This window comes from Leptonotus elevatus, chromosome 5 (genome assembly GCF_054856555.1).
Source record: "Leptonotus elevatus isolate MCC_2025b chromosome 5, RoL_Lele_1.0, whole genome shotgun sequence".
Classification (NCBI taxonomy): Eukaryota; Metazoa; Chordata; class Actinopteri; order Syngnathiformes; family Syngnathidae; genus Leptonotus; species Leptonotus elevatus.
Window position 1 is genome coordinate 22,290,491 of NC_141243.1, and position 14,266 is coordinate 22,304,756.

General features: G+C 40.5%; 1 protein-coding gene across 2 annotated transcripts; it reads right to left on the reverse strand.

Moving 5' to 3' along the window:
* Positions 1 to 1,840: 1,840 nt before the first annotated feature.
* Positions 1,841 to 9,854, reverse strand: LOC147174233 (serine/threonine-protein phosphatase PP1-gamma catalytic subunit A). 2 transcript variants are annotated; one of them, XM_086075884.1, is made up of 8 exons: positions 9,436 to 9,854; positions 9,086 to 9,217; positions 8,764 to 8,994; positions 8,537 to 8,641; positions 6,813 to 7,036; positions 6,471 to 6,605; positions 5,876 to 5,968; positions 1,841 to 1,936 (listed from the first exon to the last, which is right to left on the reverse strand). In XM_086075884.1, the coding sequence occupies exons 1-7, from the start codon at positions 9,488 to 9,490 to the stop codon at positions 5,879 to 5,881; spliced, it is 972 nt and encodes a 323-aa protein (XP_085932010.1). In that variant the 5' UTR covers positions 9,491 to 9,854; the 3' UTR covers positions 1,841 to 1,936; positions 5,876 to 5,878. The 2 variants fall into 2 exon arrangements, with proteins under 2 accessions (XP_085932010.1, XP_085932009.1); XM_086075883.1 differs by lacking the exon at positions 1,841 to 1,936 and having other exon boundaries at positions 5,322 to 5,968; positions 9,436 to 9,853.
* Between the last annotated feature and the right edge of the window lie 4,412 nt (positions 9,855 to 14,266).

Genomic DNA, 14,266 nt, shown 5'->3' on the forward strand with positions numbered 1-14,266 from the left:
TGGTGGATCTGGCATGCATGAAAATCTCCACCAAAGAGGGGAGCCGTCGACCCCCGCCGGAACAGAGCAAGCGCAACACCTCAGGGCCCCCCAGGCCGCGGCAGCGCCAAAGGACGACCCCCGGGCCCCACCAGGGCCACCGGCCGGAGAGCAAACCCAGGAGCAGGAGCGCCCCCCGCCCCAACCCGGCCCGCGCCCCCGGCCCAACGCAGCAGGACGGGGCACTGCAGGCCCACCAGGCACCCCACCGGCCCCCAACCCCCGCCCCCCCCCACAACCCCCCGCCCCCCATCCACCCCCGCCACCCACCCCAACCCAGCCGCCCCCATGCCCCCAATCCCCCAGACACCCCCCACCCCCAGCACCCCCCCACCCCGCAACCCCCACCACCGCCCCCCCCCCCCAACAAAGCCGCCCCCCCCCCCCCGACCCCACCCCGACCAACCGGCAGCCCCCCAACCCCCGACCCCCAGCCCCCGGGGACCACCCGCACCCAGGCACCGGCGCCGAAGAGGGGCCGGGCAGCGGAGCGGAGAGGGCAGCCGCGCCCACCCCACCCCCCGCCGTGTGGGAGGACGGAACACCGGGGGCAGAAGGGGGAGATGGGGGCACCGGAGGGCGGCCGACACCCCCGAACCCCAGGCCCAGCGGGGGAAGGCCCCGGTCGTCACCCCAGCGTTCTTTGTGAAAATTAACCCCTGTTACTGAGTCCGCCAGCTCGCGGACTGGCGAACTCTACCCCTAAACCGTGAATGTGACCCCACCCAGTGTATATACAAGTGTGTGTGTGTGGTGCATTAAAATTAGGAGCAGGTGAACCGGAGCCGATGGAAATGATATTCCCACGCTCCGATCCACCCGCCACCCAAGCATGTTGCTGAGTGTATGTGGTGCATTAAAAAAAAATAGATAGGGCGGGGGGGGGGGGGGGGTGGCGACACGGACAGGGGACCGCAGCACTGCTCTATACTGCGGCCCCCAACCGATGGCACCCCCACAAGCCCCCCCCCCCACCCACAAGTTGTGTGGTGTATTAAAATTGGAGGGGAGTTGTAGGGTGAAGACGGTGTTTCCACCCTACCCCACCCCCCAAAGTGTGTTATGTGCCCTATATGTCTATAAAAGTGTATTGTGCAAACCTAGTGTAGTGAGTTAAGAGGTGTGACCAGCGGGGCCCCCCCCAACCGGGCGGGGGCAGGAGGCGCACCGGCCCACCAAGCCCCCACCCACCCCACCAGGACCCCGGCGGGCATATGGGACCCGTCCGGCGGGGCGATAGGGCTCGCCCCCCGGATACTGGGTCCCGCCCGAGGTGTCAGGACGCCCACCGGAGCGGGGCGGGCACGACACCAAACCCCAGCCACCCCCGCCGGCCCCCATAGCACCGAGACCCGGGCCATGGATGGAGCCCCCGGCCCAGGGGAGGGGAAGGAAGGCGTACCGGGGAAGGGGAAGGGAGGAGGGAAGGGGACGACAAGAAGGGCAGGGGGCAGCGGCAGGGACGCAAGGAGAGGGGGAGAGGAGGAGGAAGGGCGACGAGGGAGAGGGGACAGGGAGGCGGAGGACGGGCGGGGAGAGGCGAGGAGGGAGAGGCAGCAAGGGGGAGGAAGGGGGAGGGGAGAGGGAACCACCGGGCACCCCGGCGGCCCACAGGCCCCGAACCGCGTCGCCGGGCCCAGAGCGACGGACCGCGCCGGAACGGCGCCGCCCCCGACACCAGGGAAAGCCCCGCAACGCAGCACCCCCCAAGAGACCCAGGGAACGGCCAAGACGCAGCCGCCACCCAGCAGCCAACAGAGGGGCAGACCCGCCCACTCCCCGCCAGGGGGGACAGCACCCACAGAATTAACCCACTGGCATGCCGTGAATCCGAATATCAACCCCTGGTGCCCATCGGAGGTGAATCCGCTCGATCCCGCTGGCAGCAGCCGGGTTCCTGACTATGGAAACACAACCATTAGTTACAAATTGCCTAATACAGAAACATCAATGCCAGTTATAACGCTGCTGTGGCTCTCGCTAACAGGCAGAATTAAAATCCAAGTTTAGGTTAAAAAATTCTATATACGTAGACCATGTTTCTTTAAATTTTGACATTTGGTTTTTATTTGAGGCAGATATTTTTTCCATTAAAATATGATTTATGAGGAGGTTAGACCATTGGTCGATATTCAAAGTTTGTTTATTTTTCCAGTTAACAAGAATTGTTTTTTTTTGCGATAGTAAGGGCTACAAGTATAGATTGAAATTGTTTATGTGGTAAGTCAATTGTTGTTAAGTCACCTAGCAAACACAAGTTTGGAGAGAACGGTATCCTACAGTCCAAGACAGCGGAAAGTTTTTCTAAGACTTTAGTCCAGAAACACATAACCGGAGTACATAACCATAAAGCATGAAAATAAGTGTCTGTAGTGTTTTGTAAACACTGGAGACAAATGTCGGAGTCTGAGAGTCCCATTTTCTTCATCATATATTGAGTAATGTATGTTCTGTGAATAATTTTATATTGGATAAGTTGTAAATTTGTGTGTTTTGTCATTTTAAAAACATTTTCACAAACTTGAATCCAAAAGACAGATTCCGGAGCTATAGACAAGTCTGTTTCCCATTTTGAGATGGGTAAAGACGTTTTATCAGTATATGAAAGTAACTTATATATTTTTGAGAGTTTTTTTGTTGTTGTCGGAGAAAGCTTGGTAATATCTTTAGCTAAAACAGGCGGTTGGAGCGTACCCTGGAGTGTTGGAATTTGTTTCTTTATCATACTTTTAACTTGCAAATAATGTAAAAAGTTTCCGTTTTTTATTTTATATTTTTGGAGCAAGGATGTATATGATATAAACATATTATCTGAGAAGAGATGGTGGAGATGTGTAATTCCTTTCTGCTCCCACACATTCAAATAAAACGATTGGTTGTTAATTTGAAAGTCGGGGTTATGCCATAGGGGAGAAAGCCCGCTGGGCTCCACTTTGGCTTTTGTCATTTCTAGTGCCTTCCACCAGGCAGTCAGGGTGGCGGAAATCATTGGATTTTTAAAGCAGTTATGGCGCTTAATCGATGTTGTAATAAAGAGTAAATCTAGGAGTCTGAGGTTATTACAATCCTTCTGTTCTAGTTCCAGCCAACAGTTAGTATCTCTATTGGGTTGTGCCCATAAAATAATATATTGTAGCTGGTTGGCTATATAATAGTGCATAAAATTTGGTGCCTCTAGACCTCCTTTGGATTTATTTTTCTGAAGAGTAGATAGACTAATCTTTGCTTTTTTTTTTTTCCAGTAAAATTTTGTAACGGCTGAGTCCAACAACTGGAACCAGTTAGCCGTAGGTTTAAATGGAATCATTGAGAAAAAATAGTTTATTTTGGGTAAAACTTTCATTTTAATAGTGGCTATTCGTCCTATTAGAGAAATAGGAAGATTATTCCAGCGCTCCAAGTCACTATAAATGCTATCCAGAAGTGGAGTGAAATTTAAATGAACTAAATCAGTTAATTTAGGTGAGATTTTTATGCCTACGTATTTTAAATTACCTATAGGAAATGAGTAGTATGGGTCCTGGCTTGCAGGGTTCCATGAATTTTCTGTAATAGGTAGAAGTGTTGATTTTGTCCAGTTAATAGAATAGTCTGATAACTGTGAGAATTTAGTTATTAAGTTAAATACTTCCCCTAATGAAATAGCAGGCTTTTCTAAATAAAGTAAAATATCATCGGCATATAGATTAATTTTATGTTCTGTTACCCCAGAGTGAATTCCTTGAATCATTCTTTCCTGGCGTATGGCTAATGCAAGCGGTTCAATAAATATTGCAAATAATAAAGGCGACAGTGGGCATCCCTGTCTTGTGCCTCTCTGTAGAGTAAAACTCTTAGATATAATCCCATTAGTAGTAACAGTAGCTTTAGGAGAATCATATAATACTGACACCCAGTGAATAAATGACTTCCCAAAGCCAAATTTATTTAAAACCGCAAAGAGGAAGGACCAGTTAACTTTATCAAAAGCTTTTTCTGCATCCAATGATATAATAACTGCCTTTTTATCATGCCGCTGTGACATACTAATAAGGTTAAAGAGCCTTCTAATATTATTAGTAGAGTGACGCTCTTTAATAAAGCCTGTTTGGTCGCTATGAATGATTGTCGGGATTACTGTTTCTAATCTAGATGTAAAAGCCTTAGTGATAATTTTAATATCAGTGTTAATTAGTGAAATCGGACGGTAACTTGATGGAAGGGTGGGGTCTTTTTCTGGCTTTAATAAAAGTTTAATTGCTGCTGTATTCATGTGTGGGCGTATGTGACCATTAGTTTTAATTTCTGTTACTACTCTTAAGAATAGTGGAGCAAGCATTGACCAGAAGTGCTTTAGAAATATAGCCGGATAACCATCCGGGCCGGGTGCTTTGCCATTTGGCATACTATCTAGAGCACTGTACAACTCGTTTATAGTAAGTGGTGCATCTAACATATCTTTATATTCAGTAGTTACCTGAGGTATACTTAAGCTACTGAGGAATGCCTCAATATGCTCTGGGTTAGGTTTATTAGTTTCTGAGTATAAGTTGTGATAATAATTATAAAAAATTTGATTAATTTCTTCTGGTGATTGTGTACATTCACCAGTTGTACCTTTAATAGCCGTTTATTGCGCAATTCTTAGAATCCACACTCCATAGGCCTGTTCTGATTCCGCCTGAAGTGTCGGTTCTGATTGCTGTTTTATCAGTTCAGAAGATCAGGGCAAGCAAGGACTCTACTGGCCTAAACCTGATCAGAAGCACTAAATTCCATTTACAATCTGAATTCTAATATTTGTTTCTTGAAATTGTATTCAATCCCAAATATCTATTCTCATTTCATTGAGTTTCTCTTGACTGGATTGCTTCAGTACTGTTGTGGATGTTTGTTTTGAACAATCAAAGTTCAGCATTTATGTGTTGCCATGGCAATCTAATCTGCCCAGGGCCTTCAGAATCAGTAGCGCAAGATGATGTAACCTAAATTATACATTATTATTAATGGCACTGTTTTCTTAACCAATAAGATTTCAAATTCCTCCTTAAATTCCATGTTACCATCCTCTGACTGGTTGGTCAGAATAAGCCTAGTTTAACTAGCAAAAAAACACATATTAACCTTTAATAATCAGTATCTCTGTTGAATATAAAGTTTTAAAATGTTTATTAAATATTGATTTTGAACTGCTCCACATGGTGTTCGTGGCACTTGTCTGCTGTTGTATTGCATTTTGCAACGTGACAGTAACAACACTAGAAAGCAGATGCATTAAAATAATAATAATAATAATAGCCCTCTTAAATACACCCAAAGTTTATTAGAAAGATTTAGACATGATAAGAGAGCTTGTTTAGTCATGTCAATGAGCACAAGACTTGAATAAAAATGTGAAGAGGCGATACCATGAGTCAATGTTCCAAGACACTGACTTTAAATAAACTTAGTATTGAACAGTTAAGTGGTATTTGTGACTGTCTCTATTGTATGTGGTCATTAATCTCCATTACTGGGAAGGAATGGAAAAAAACATGACATGACAAAAAGAAAAAAACTACTGAAATTGTGCACAGCTATAAACAAGGCATTCCTGTGCATAAGTAGCATTATTGTTACGATTTATATGGTTGAACAGTCATATGTGGCAAAGAGTAGCTGCAAAATGGAGTGCAAAACACCTGAGGTCTTTATGGTGACATATCAATTTACCCCTGTGGACAAAACAACATATTTTGCTTTCAAAAGGTGCAAGTGGACATCTTTACAGTACTGGCAACATTAAGGTCAACCAATCCCTCAAATGCAAAGGACAAAGGACGTGGTGACAAAAGCGACTGTCCCACGCTCAACCCACACTCTATTTCTTTGCTTGCTTGGTGACCATATTGCGAGGAGGAGTGACCGGGCGGCTGCCATTGGGCTTCTTCTTCTCAGCTGGTTTCAAAATCTACAAGTTGCATATAAAAAAAAAAGTAAGAGGGCAAATTAAATACCGCATGGTACGTCAGTTAAAAGAGCCCTGTAACTTAAATCATTACCTGATGTACATTCGTAGATTAAGCAATCAGTATGACTGACATAATTAATGATGAATAATCATCTGACTTCAGAGAGATCAACTACAGAGTGCGCTCGGCCTATAAAATGCTGAGCTACCATGTCATATGTTCAATATCTTAAGTGGTACCTTGACATATGAGTTTCATTCATTCCAAGACATAGCTCGTCGCTCAATTTATTGGTATATCAAATCAGTGTTCACCACTGATATCAATTGAAATTCCCTTCATACGCTCCAGCCCACCCAAATGAATCAACCAAGTGAAGGCCCTAACTTGAAAAACTCATACATTGAGACACTCATAAGTCAAGGTACCACTGCACATATGGTATTTGTTAACAAACTTGGCTAACCAAAAATAAATAAACAAAATGCCGAAGAACCTTACCTGAAAAGAACACATGAGGGTCTCATCCACACTCATCATTGCGCCAGCATTGTCAAACTCCCCACAATAATTTGGTGCAGAGAACAGAGTGACAAGCTGCCTTTTGGCAAAAAACTCATAGCCATCCTCAACAACCTGCAGCAAAGACAGACAGAAATTGCAAACTATTCAGAGTTCTACACACTATGCAAAGCACTTTCAAATCTATACTAGTGAATGCCTATAGACACAACATTGAAGCATATGAAGGGTTGTAGTTACCAGGTGATATAACACGGAATTCTCATCTCCAGGAAATGTAAACAGTCTTAGTCATATTATTTGTATGGTCCAAAAAATTACCTGATGGGCACGACAGATCAGATCCAGGTCATGCTTATGCAGAAACTTGGCCACCACCTCTGAGCCAAAGGTAAATGATACACCTCGGTCATTCTCCCCCCAACCTAACACATCCTTGTCCGGATCAGACCAGAGCAAGTCACAGAGTAGGCCCTGATCGGGGACGTCAGTGGGGCGCATGATGCGTCTGATCTGCTCCATGGACTGCAGGTCAGGAGAAAGTCCTGTACAAAAAGAGCAGACAAGTACAAATAAACATTGCGATACGAGTGATATTCGCTCAACTTCAATTGACAAACTGTACAGTGCTCAGTCAAGGACAAATGAAAAAGACTGACGTCAAAGTAACTATTTAGTATGTTGGTTTTAAAACCAAATTGTAAGAATTTGTTACAGCAAATTCAAGAGATTTAGATTTTCCAAAGAAAATACAGCTTTCTTGTGAACACGTCACGGCAATTTTAAAAACTATTTTGAAACTTTGAAATTAATGAAGAAGCCAATTTATCCCTGTGATTGACTGGCAACTAGTCCACTTTCAAATTCAGCCAGCAAAAATGACACGATATCGGTTCTAAGTACTGGTAAACTGGGCGGGAAAACAACCGCCTCAAACCTACAGGTCGCACAAATACAAAGAAAGAAGGCGGAAGTGGCTGTTGGGCCACCATGTAACTGAAAGCACTTCCTTAACCCGGCCAATACAAATTTATCCACTTAAATCAATCAAGACATTTTACAACATTGTGCATTCTTTGCACGTCAGGTTAAATCCTTCCTATACGGAAGGCTTGAACACAATAAACAAATGTTTGAGTATGCATTATGTGAACTTTGCATCAATAGTCAACTACTCACGACGAGGTGTGTTAGAAAAAACCGAGTCGCAATATATCGCGATATTACAGCGGGCAATTCTCGAATCAATTCGATATGCGGCCGAATCAATTTCTGAACATCAATTTTTTATGGGAATATTAAACAAAACGTCTTACTTAGGGTTAGGATTCACACATTGAGCATGGAAGAATGTTATATTAATGGAAGAGTAAGCCTTAATATTTTATTTCAGTGCTGTTCAAACATGAAACAGACTGCAACCTGTTTGTTAAATGCAGTGGCTCAGTTATAAGCCTGAATTTTCAGATAAATAAATACATTTTCATACAAATTTTGCAGTGTACAAGTTTACTAATTAGTATTTTCTAAATTTGGGTAAAACATTTTTTTTTTCAATAATCAATTTATCGATTCCCCCCCAAATAAAACACACACAAAAAAAAAAGATGTGCAAATATGTTACATATTCTCTCCATTTCAATATAATTGACCGAACAGTGCTCTGGGAGATCTTTAAAGCTTGTGAAATCTTTTTATATCCCAATCCTGCTTTAAACTTTTCCACAACTTTATCCCGGACCTGCCTCTGAGACCATCACAGACCAGGTGCATTTATACTAATATAACTTAATCACTCAGAGAAGTATTGTGTTTTACAATATGTTTACAAATAACATTTTGTTGATAATTGTGCTATTTGCGCGCACGTGTCTGACATGGAGTTGGAGTGCTCCCAACCCACCCCAAAAAAGTACCAGTATTTGCAAATGAACACATTATCTTTGCCACCTAAATGTCACAATATGGTCATTTTTTGATGTTTAGTTTTTGATCCTAGTCTGCTCTTTGAATATTTCCTTTTGGCCCGGACAACAAAAGCTCACCTCCATGACAGCAAAATATCTTCTCATCAACAATGGCGGCAATTGGGAGGCAGTTAAAACAATCTGTGAAAGTCTTCCAGAGCTTGATGTTGTACCTTCTTTTACCTACAACATGAACCAAAAAACAAGCAAATTAAATTAAGTTATAGCAGTAAATCAGAAGGCAAACATCTATGAGCATGACATTCCACATTGAGGAAAGACCAAACATATACAAGATGACTCACACTCATCATAAAAGCCATATATTCTGTTGATTGAAGCACACTCGTGGTTCCCCCTCAACAGGAAGAAGTTCTCGGGGTATTTGATTTTGTAGGCAAGCAGAAGACAGATTGTTTCCAGAGACTGCTTCCCCCTGTCCACATAGTCTCCCAAAAATAGGTAGTTGCTTTCTGGGGGGAAGCCCCCATACTCAAACAGCCTCAGCAAATCATAGTATTGCCCGTGGATGTCACCTGACATAGAAACGAAGAGTGATTAATATTGGGCTGGAGTTAATATTAGTCATAAACAACATGTTGAAACAAATATATTTGCACATCTTACCGCAGATCTTGAGAGGTGCCTCAAGCTCAAGAAGAATGGGTTGACTCAGGAATATTTCCCTGGATTTCAGGCACAATCCACGAATCTCATTCTCCTGCAGTTGGACATTCTTACCAGGTTTAGCACCTCTCACTGGTAAACACAAAATATACCACAAACGTCATGTGACGCGCGTACTGTACAAAACAGACGCATCGAAAGTTAGAAAAAAAAGTGTGTGGCAGTTTATATTTGAACGTCGCAAATCAAATCGGCTCGTTTTGGAAGACTCCTAAAAGTGTTGAGAAACAGCCGAATGTGCGCTACCATTTTCAAGCAGGTTAACAACATTTGGGATGAAATTGTCTTACCTTCTAAGAGACGTTGAATTATGCTGTCTATGTTGAGTTTGTCGACATCAGCCATCGTAGTGTTGCTGTTAAAATATCAACGAAGTCGAATGTAGGTCTCAGTGGTAAATGCTAGCTCTTCTAGCATTAGCACCCAAACGTTAGCTTCTGTGTGTTTTCCGGTGCAGGGCAAATATGTAGGTTGGAGCCTGTTTCGATGTAGCCACTCGGATGCCCTCGAACAACCTAATACATTACCGATGTGCGTATCCGGAAAAAAAAAAAAACAAGTCTACATCTAAATATTAGATTTTACTGTACTCGGAAAGGTGGAATAATGTGTACGGTCATTCGATTACACAAAGATCCCTTCACTGTTTTTCACTGCCGCACCTTGGCTTGAGAAACTCGCACTTGGGTCGGCAGACACTAGACTGCGGCTTTCGGGAATCAACCTTGCTGCTGCCCCCTACTGGAATGGAGGCCATAAAAAAGGACGCGATTATGCAATGATGGACCACTGCTTCTTACATAATATGTCAATCATATTAGGATTTACTCAAGTTTAGAATAACACAAACAGTTGACAGAGAGATCTTAAATAATAGTTTTATGACAATTTTAGTGAAATTGATGTTATAGATTTTGTATTTTTCTATAGACAAAGGTCATTTTGCTAAAAAGATAACATCTTTCACTAAGTAGCCTCCATTTTTGTTTCATATTTTTCTGGTTGTGAACTTGTGACCTTGTGACCTTCCAACACTTAAACAATTCTATTGTGCTCATTGCGTTAACCACAGCCCGTAAATGCCGTTTATCAGAGGAGAAAAATATAGTTTTTTATTTAAATTTTACTGAGAACATAGAGTCAGTATGTGAAATTTTTTATCATTGTGTTTAAGAATATGATTAGTGAAACAACAAACATGCTAAATGTGATATTTAAACTGTACTTATTCTAAAATGTTCAATAAAGTTGCTACATTGATGTTATGGAACACTACAAAATCGCTGCAGTGTACGTTTGACCAATAATTGTATCTTAAAAAATGAAGCTGTTGTCAAATAAATATTTTTGTTTTCTATCAATATTTTCTCTATTCCTGTTACATATTAAGCAGCAACATTAAGCGTAGGCGTTTTTTACTTAGAACATGAATTATTTACTTTCAATATTTCAAACTGTCACCTCATCAAGTGTATTGATTGGGTTCAAAGGCTGAACATTTGCTGTGGTCATTACAGTAAATTATAAGTTTACCCAATTTTTGGCTACAGTTTTTTTTCAGGTGTAGACCATTGTTACTAGCCAAATATATATTATAGTGTTGACCAAATAAGTCCAAATGTAGTCACAATTTCTGGATTTCCAATCACCTGGCTGTTTGAGTTGTCCAAAACACACAAAATGTTTTAATACACAAAGAACAAATCTTTTGTTCAAGGTTTAGCAGCCTTGCCTTCGAAATAACTCAACACATGAGTTACAGTATGTGGTCAAGGGACCACGATGGAAATAAGCCAATGGCTTTATTGTGTTTTCATCCCTTTGGCAGCAGTTGTGTCAATGTATATATATATATTGTTTGTCTATCAATGAATGATTGAATCAATCAATCAATCAATTTCCAAAGGTTTCAGTCAGGAAAGTAATTCATGTAATCGAAACAGTGTTTTACCAGGATAGTGAAAGGCTGCAAAGGTTAACAGTCCGTTAAAGTTTTTAATGTGGACAATGTACAATTAATACATTTTATTCATGCCTACTCTTTGGTCTCCTTAAAATTAAGTGTCCAATGTGGAGAACACAGGTTTTCTCCTGTGCCTGCAGAGACATCACATGAATTTACAAACTTACTTCTCTATCTGCATTGTTGCAATACGTTGTAACAAACAAGTATTTCATGAGGTAAGGATGGATTACAAAAACTGTCATTTTATTTAGCAAATATTCAGACTACATGGGAAGGCACATATTTTACATTAGACAAATCTCACAGTGCACCACTTCGCAAAACGACTCATAAAACGTGGATTACAGTTTAATTATGTACCTTCTGTCATTTAGTAGAAGAACATTTGATTGTTTTGCTTGTTACTTTACATGATAGATAAATTAACAGAAACTTTTTTTCCCGCCTAGAAAATAATTTGGTCAAAATAGTTGACATTGGCTAATTTCCTGCAGCACACCTAATGATCTCTCATGGCACACCGGTTGAGAATCACTTTCCTAAGGAATGGCAGATGTCACATTGAACTCAGCTTGGTCAGAAATCCCTCAAAGACAAAGATTGTGTTGAGCTATTTACAGGACTGACACAGAACTTCAAAATAAGAGCAAGGCAATGAAATCATTTGGAGCCACAGGCTCCTCAAGAGCTGCTGTTTTATGTGGATTAGAGTCACTGTTTGGTGTGTTTTTTATGGACGGACAAGTGTATTTTTCTACCCAGCTCTGTACATAACTATAAACAAGGTGAAATGTAATGACATTAAAAGGCAGCATTCACTCACAATATTTCACCACTTACCGGTGGACAAGGGGCAAGGCTACACTTCCTATCATATCATTCAAATACTAAAGATACCCTTACAATAGCGCATGACACATATAAGCACTCTTCCCAGTGTGTAGAAAGAGGCTCATGAAGTAAACTAAATTCAATTGACTGAATATACAGACTCAATTAAGAAGGCTTACGGAAAAAAAAAACCTGTTGATCTGATGCAACAATCATGTGTTTTCACAAATGTTGTTAAATGGACAAGGTCTTTAGAAGGCAACACACATTACATTATTATATTACACGTTACATTTTATACTGTATATTGACCGGAGTCTCGATACTACAATAAGACCTATACCAAACTTTGTTTTTATCCAATTTTCTCAAGACTCTTACAACCAAGTTTTAGTGTGTAATGAATATTAGAAATAATGAAGAGGTCTCCATTTGTTGTTGTTGTTGTTGGACCTCATTAGTGGTAACTGGTCTTCCAGCTGTTTTTTTTGTGTAATTGTGTAAGTGCAATTGACTTTTCCAGCCTCTTATTGCTACCTGTCCCAACTTTTTTGAGATTTGTTGGCACCATGACATTTTCAATCAATATATTTTTCCCTTAAAATGATACATTTTCTCAGTTTAAACTTTTGACCTGTCATCTATGTTTTATTCTGAACAAAATACTGAAAGTTGGCACTTCCAAATAATTGCATTCAGTTTTTATTCACAATTTGTATGGTGTCCCAACTTTTGGGGAATTGGGTTTGTACATGAACATTCAAAAGTGTGCCAGTGTAATTTGCAAATGAATACATTTACCCATAGTGTTCACAAGATGGCGCCAGCCAACAGTATTCAACACCAGCTGAAAAAGAGCTCAAAACTACACACGTTTTCTACATCATTCCTTAATTAGGGATGAAATAAATGCTGTATTTTTAAATGTTCTTACTTTTGTTAAATATCATGTTGCATTAAATTATGTGGATATAATTGTATAGGTAGACATTATTTGAACAAATCTGTGAGAGGTAGAGAGTTACATTTTTTTCCTCAACATGTCATAAAGAGTACTACAGGGTAGACAAGCGGCAATTACTTCTCTGGAACAGACATCGACAAACATTTACAAAAACGAAGTTCATGTCAATGTATAGCTTGTTTGTTTTGTATAGCACAAATAAATAAATAAATAAATAAATAAATAAATAAATAAATAAATAAATAGATAGATAGATAGATAGATAGATAGATAGATAGATAGATAGATAGATAGATAGATAGATAGATAGATAGATAGATAGATAGATATAGATAGATAGATAGATAGATAAATAGATAGATAGATAGATAAATAGATAAATAAATAAATAAATAAATAAATAAATAAATAAATAATTTTTTTTCCATGCAAGTAAAACCAGAGTTATCATCAATGATTGAAATCATACCGTGGGGTCCTAGCAGACAACAGAAAACTTCAAGTTTTTGCAGATTACAATAGAACAATACAACAATGATGTGTGGCTTCAGTGCTTTTTATTAATGGTGGAAGAGGTTGGAAAAATGTCATGATGCTGAATGTGGTGTTATGTTCTCTACAAAGAGATGCAGCAGAACTTGAATTTGCTCTATGCTCCACTTCAGAACAGAATGTTCCTAAGAAGCGTGTGTGTCCATGTTGTTGACAACAGCCTTTGCTGAAGAGGGTGTTTTTGGTACGTTCCAAACAGAGACAGCGAGAGGAGTCAAATGAGACAAGACAGTACGGAATGTCATAGAATGGTGTGTTCTTGTGTGCTTCACTCTCATCTGACTTGAACCCTTCACTCCTCTGATGAACTCATGTTTTGCTAAATGTTTCTATATATTCACAAGAAAACACCATGCGTGTTTCTGCTTACACTAATTGTTTATTGTCATTTTCTGAATAAGACAATTAATATTAATCCTTAATTCTGAATGACAGCTGTTTCCATGCAGGAGAACCCAAACACACTACTGTACTGTGAGCATATATAATTCTAGTCTTCTTTGACAAATTGCTGACAGTCATTTATAGTGTATAACATCCCAGACGCATCATTTCCTTCTTTGTTTTAAATAATATAGTCTAGATTCACCCACAGAGTCATAAACAAAAACATATAAATAAAATTAAAAAAATAATAATAATAATAACATGTAATAATTTCCTCTCTCTTTTGCCCTAGGCGTTGTCTGTAGCAGAATGTACCCCGAGCCCGAGGTACTAAAATATGGGGACATTATTTTCAAATGGAATATCAAGCCGAGGGTTAACTGTGAGGTTATAGTGATCAGAACACGGGCAGGAAGTGTAA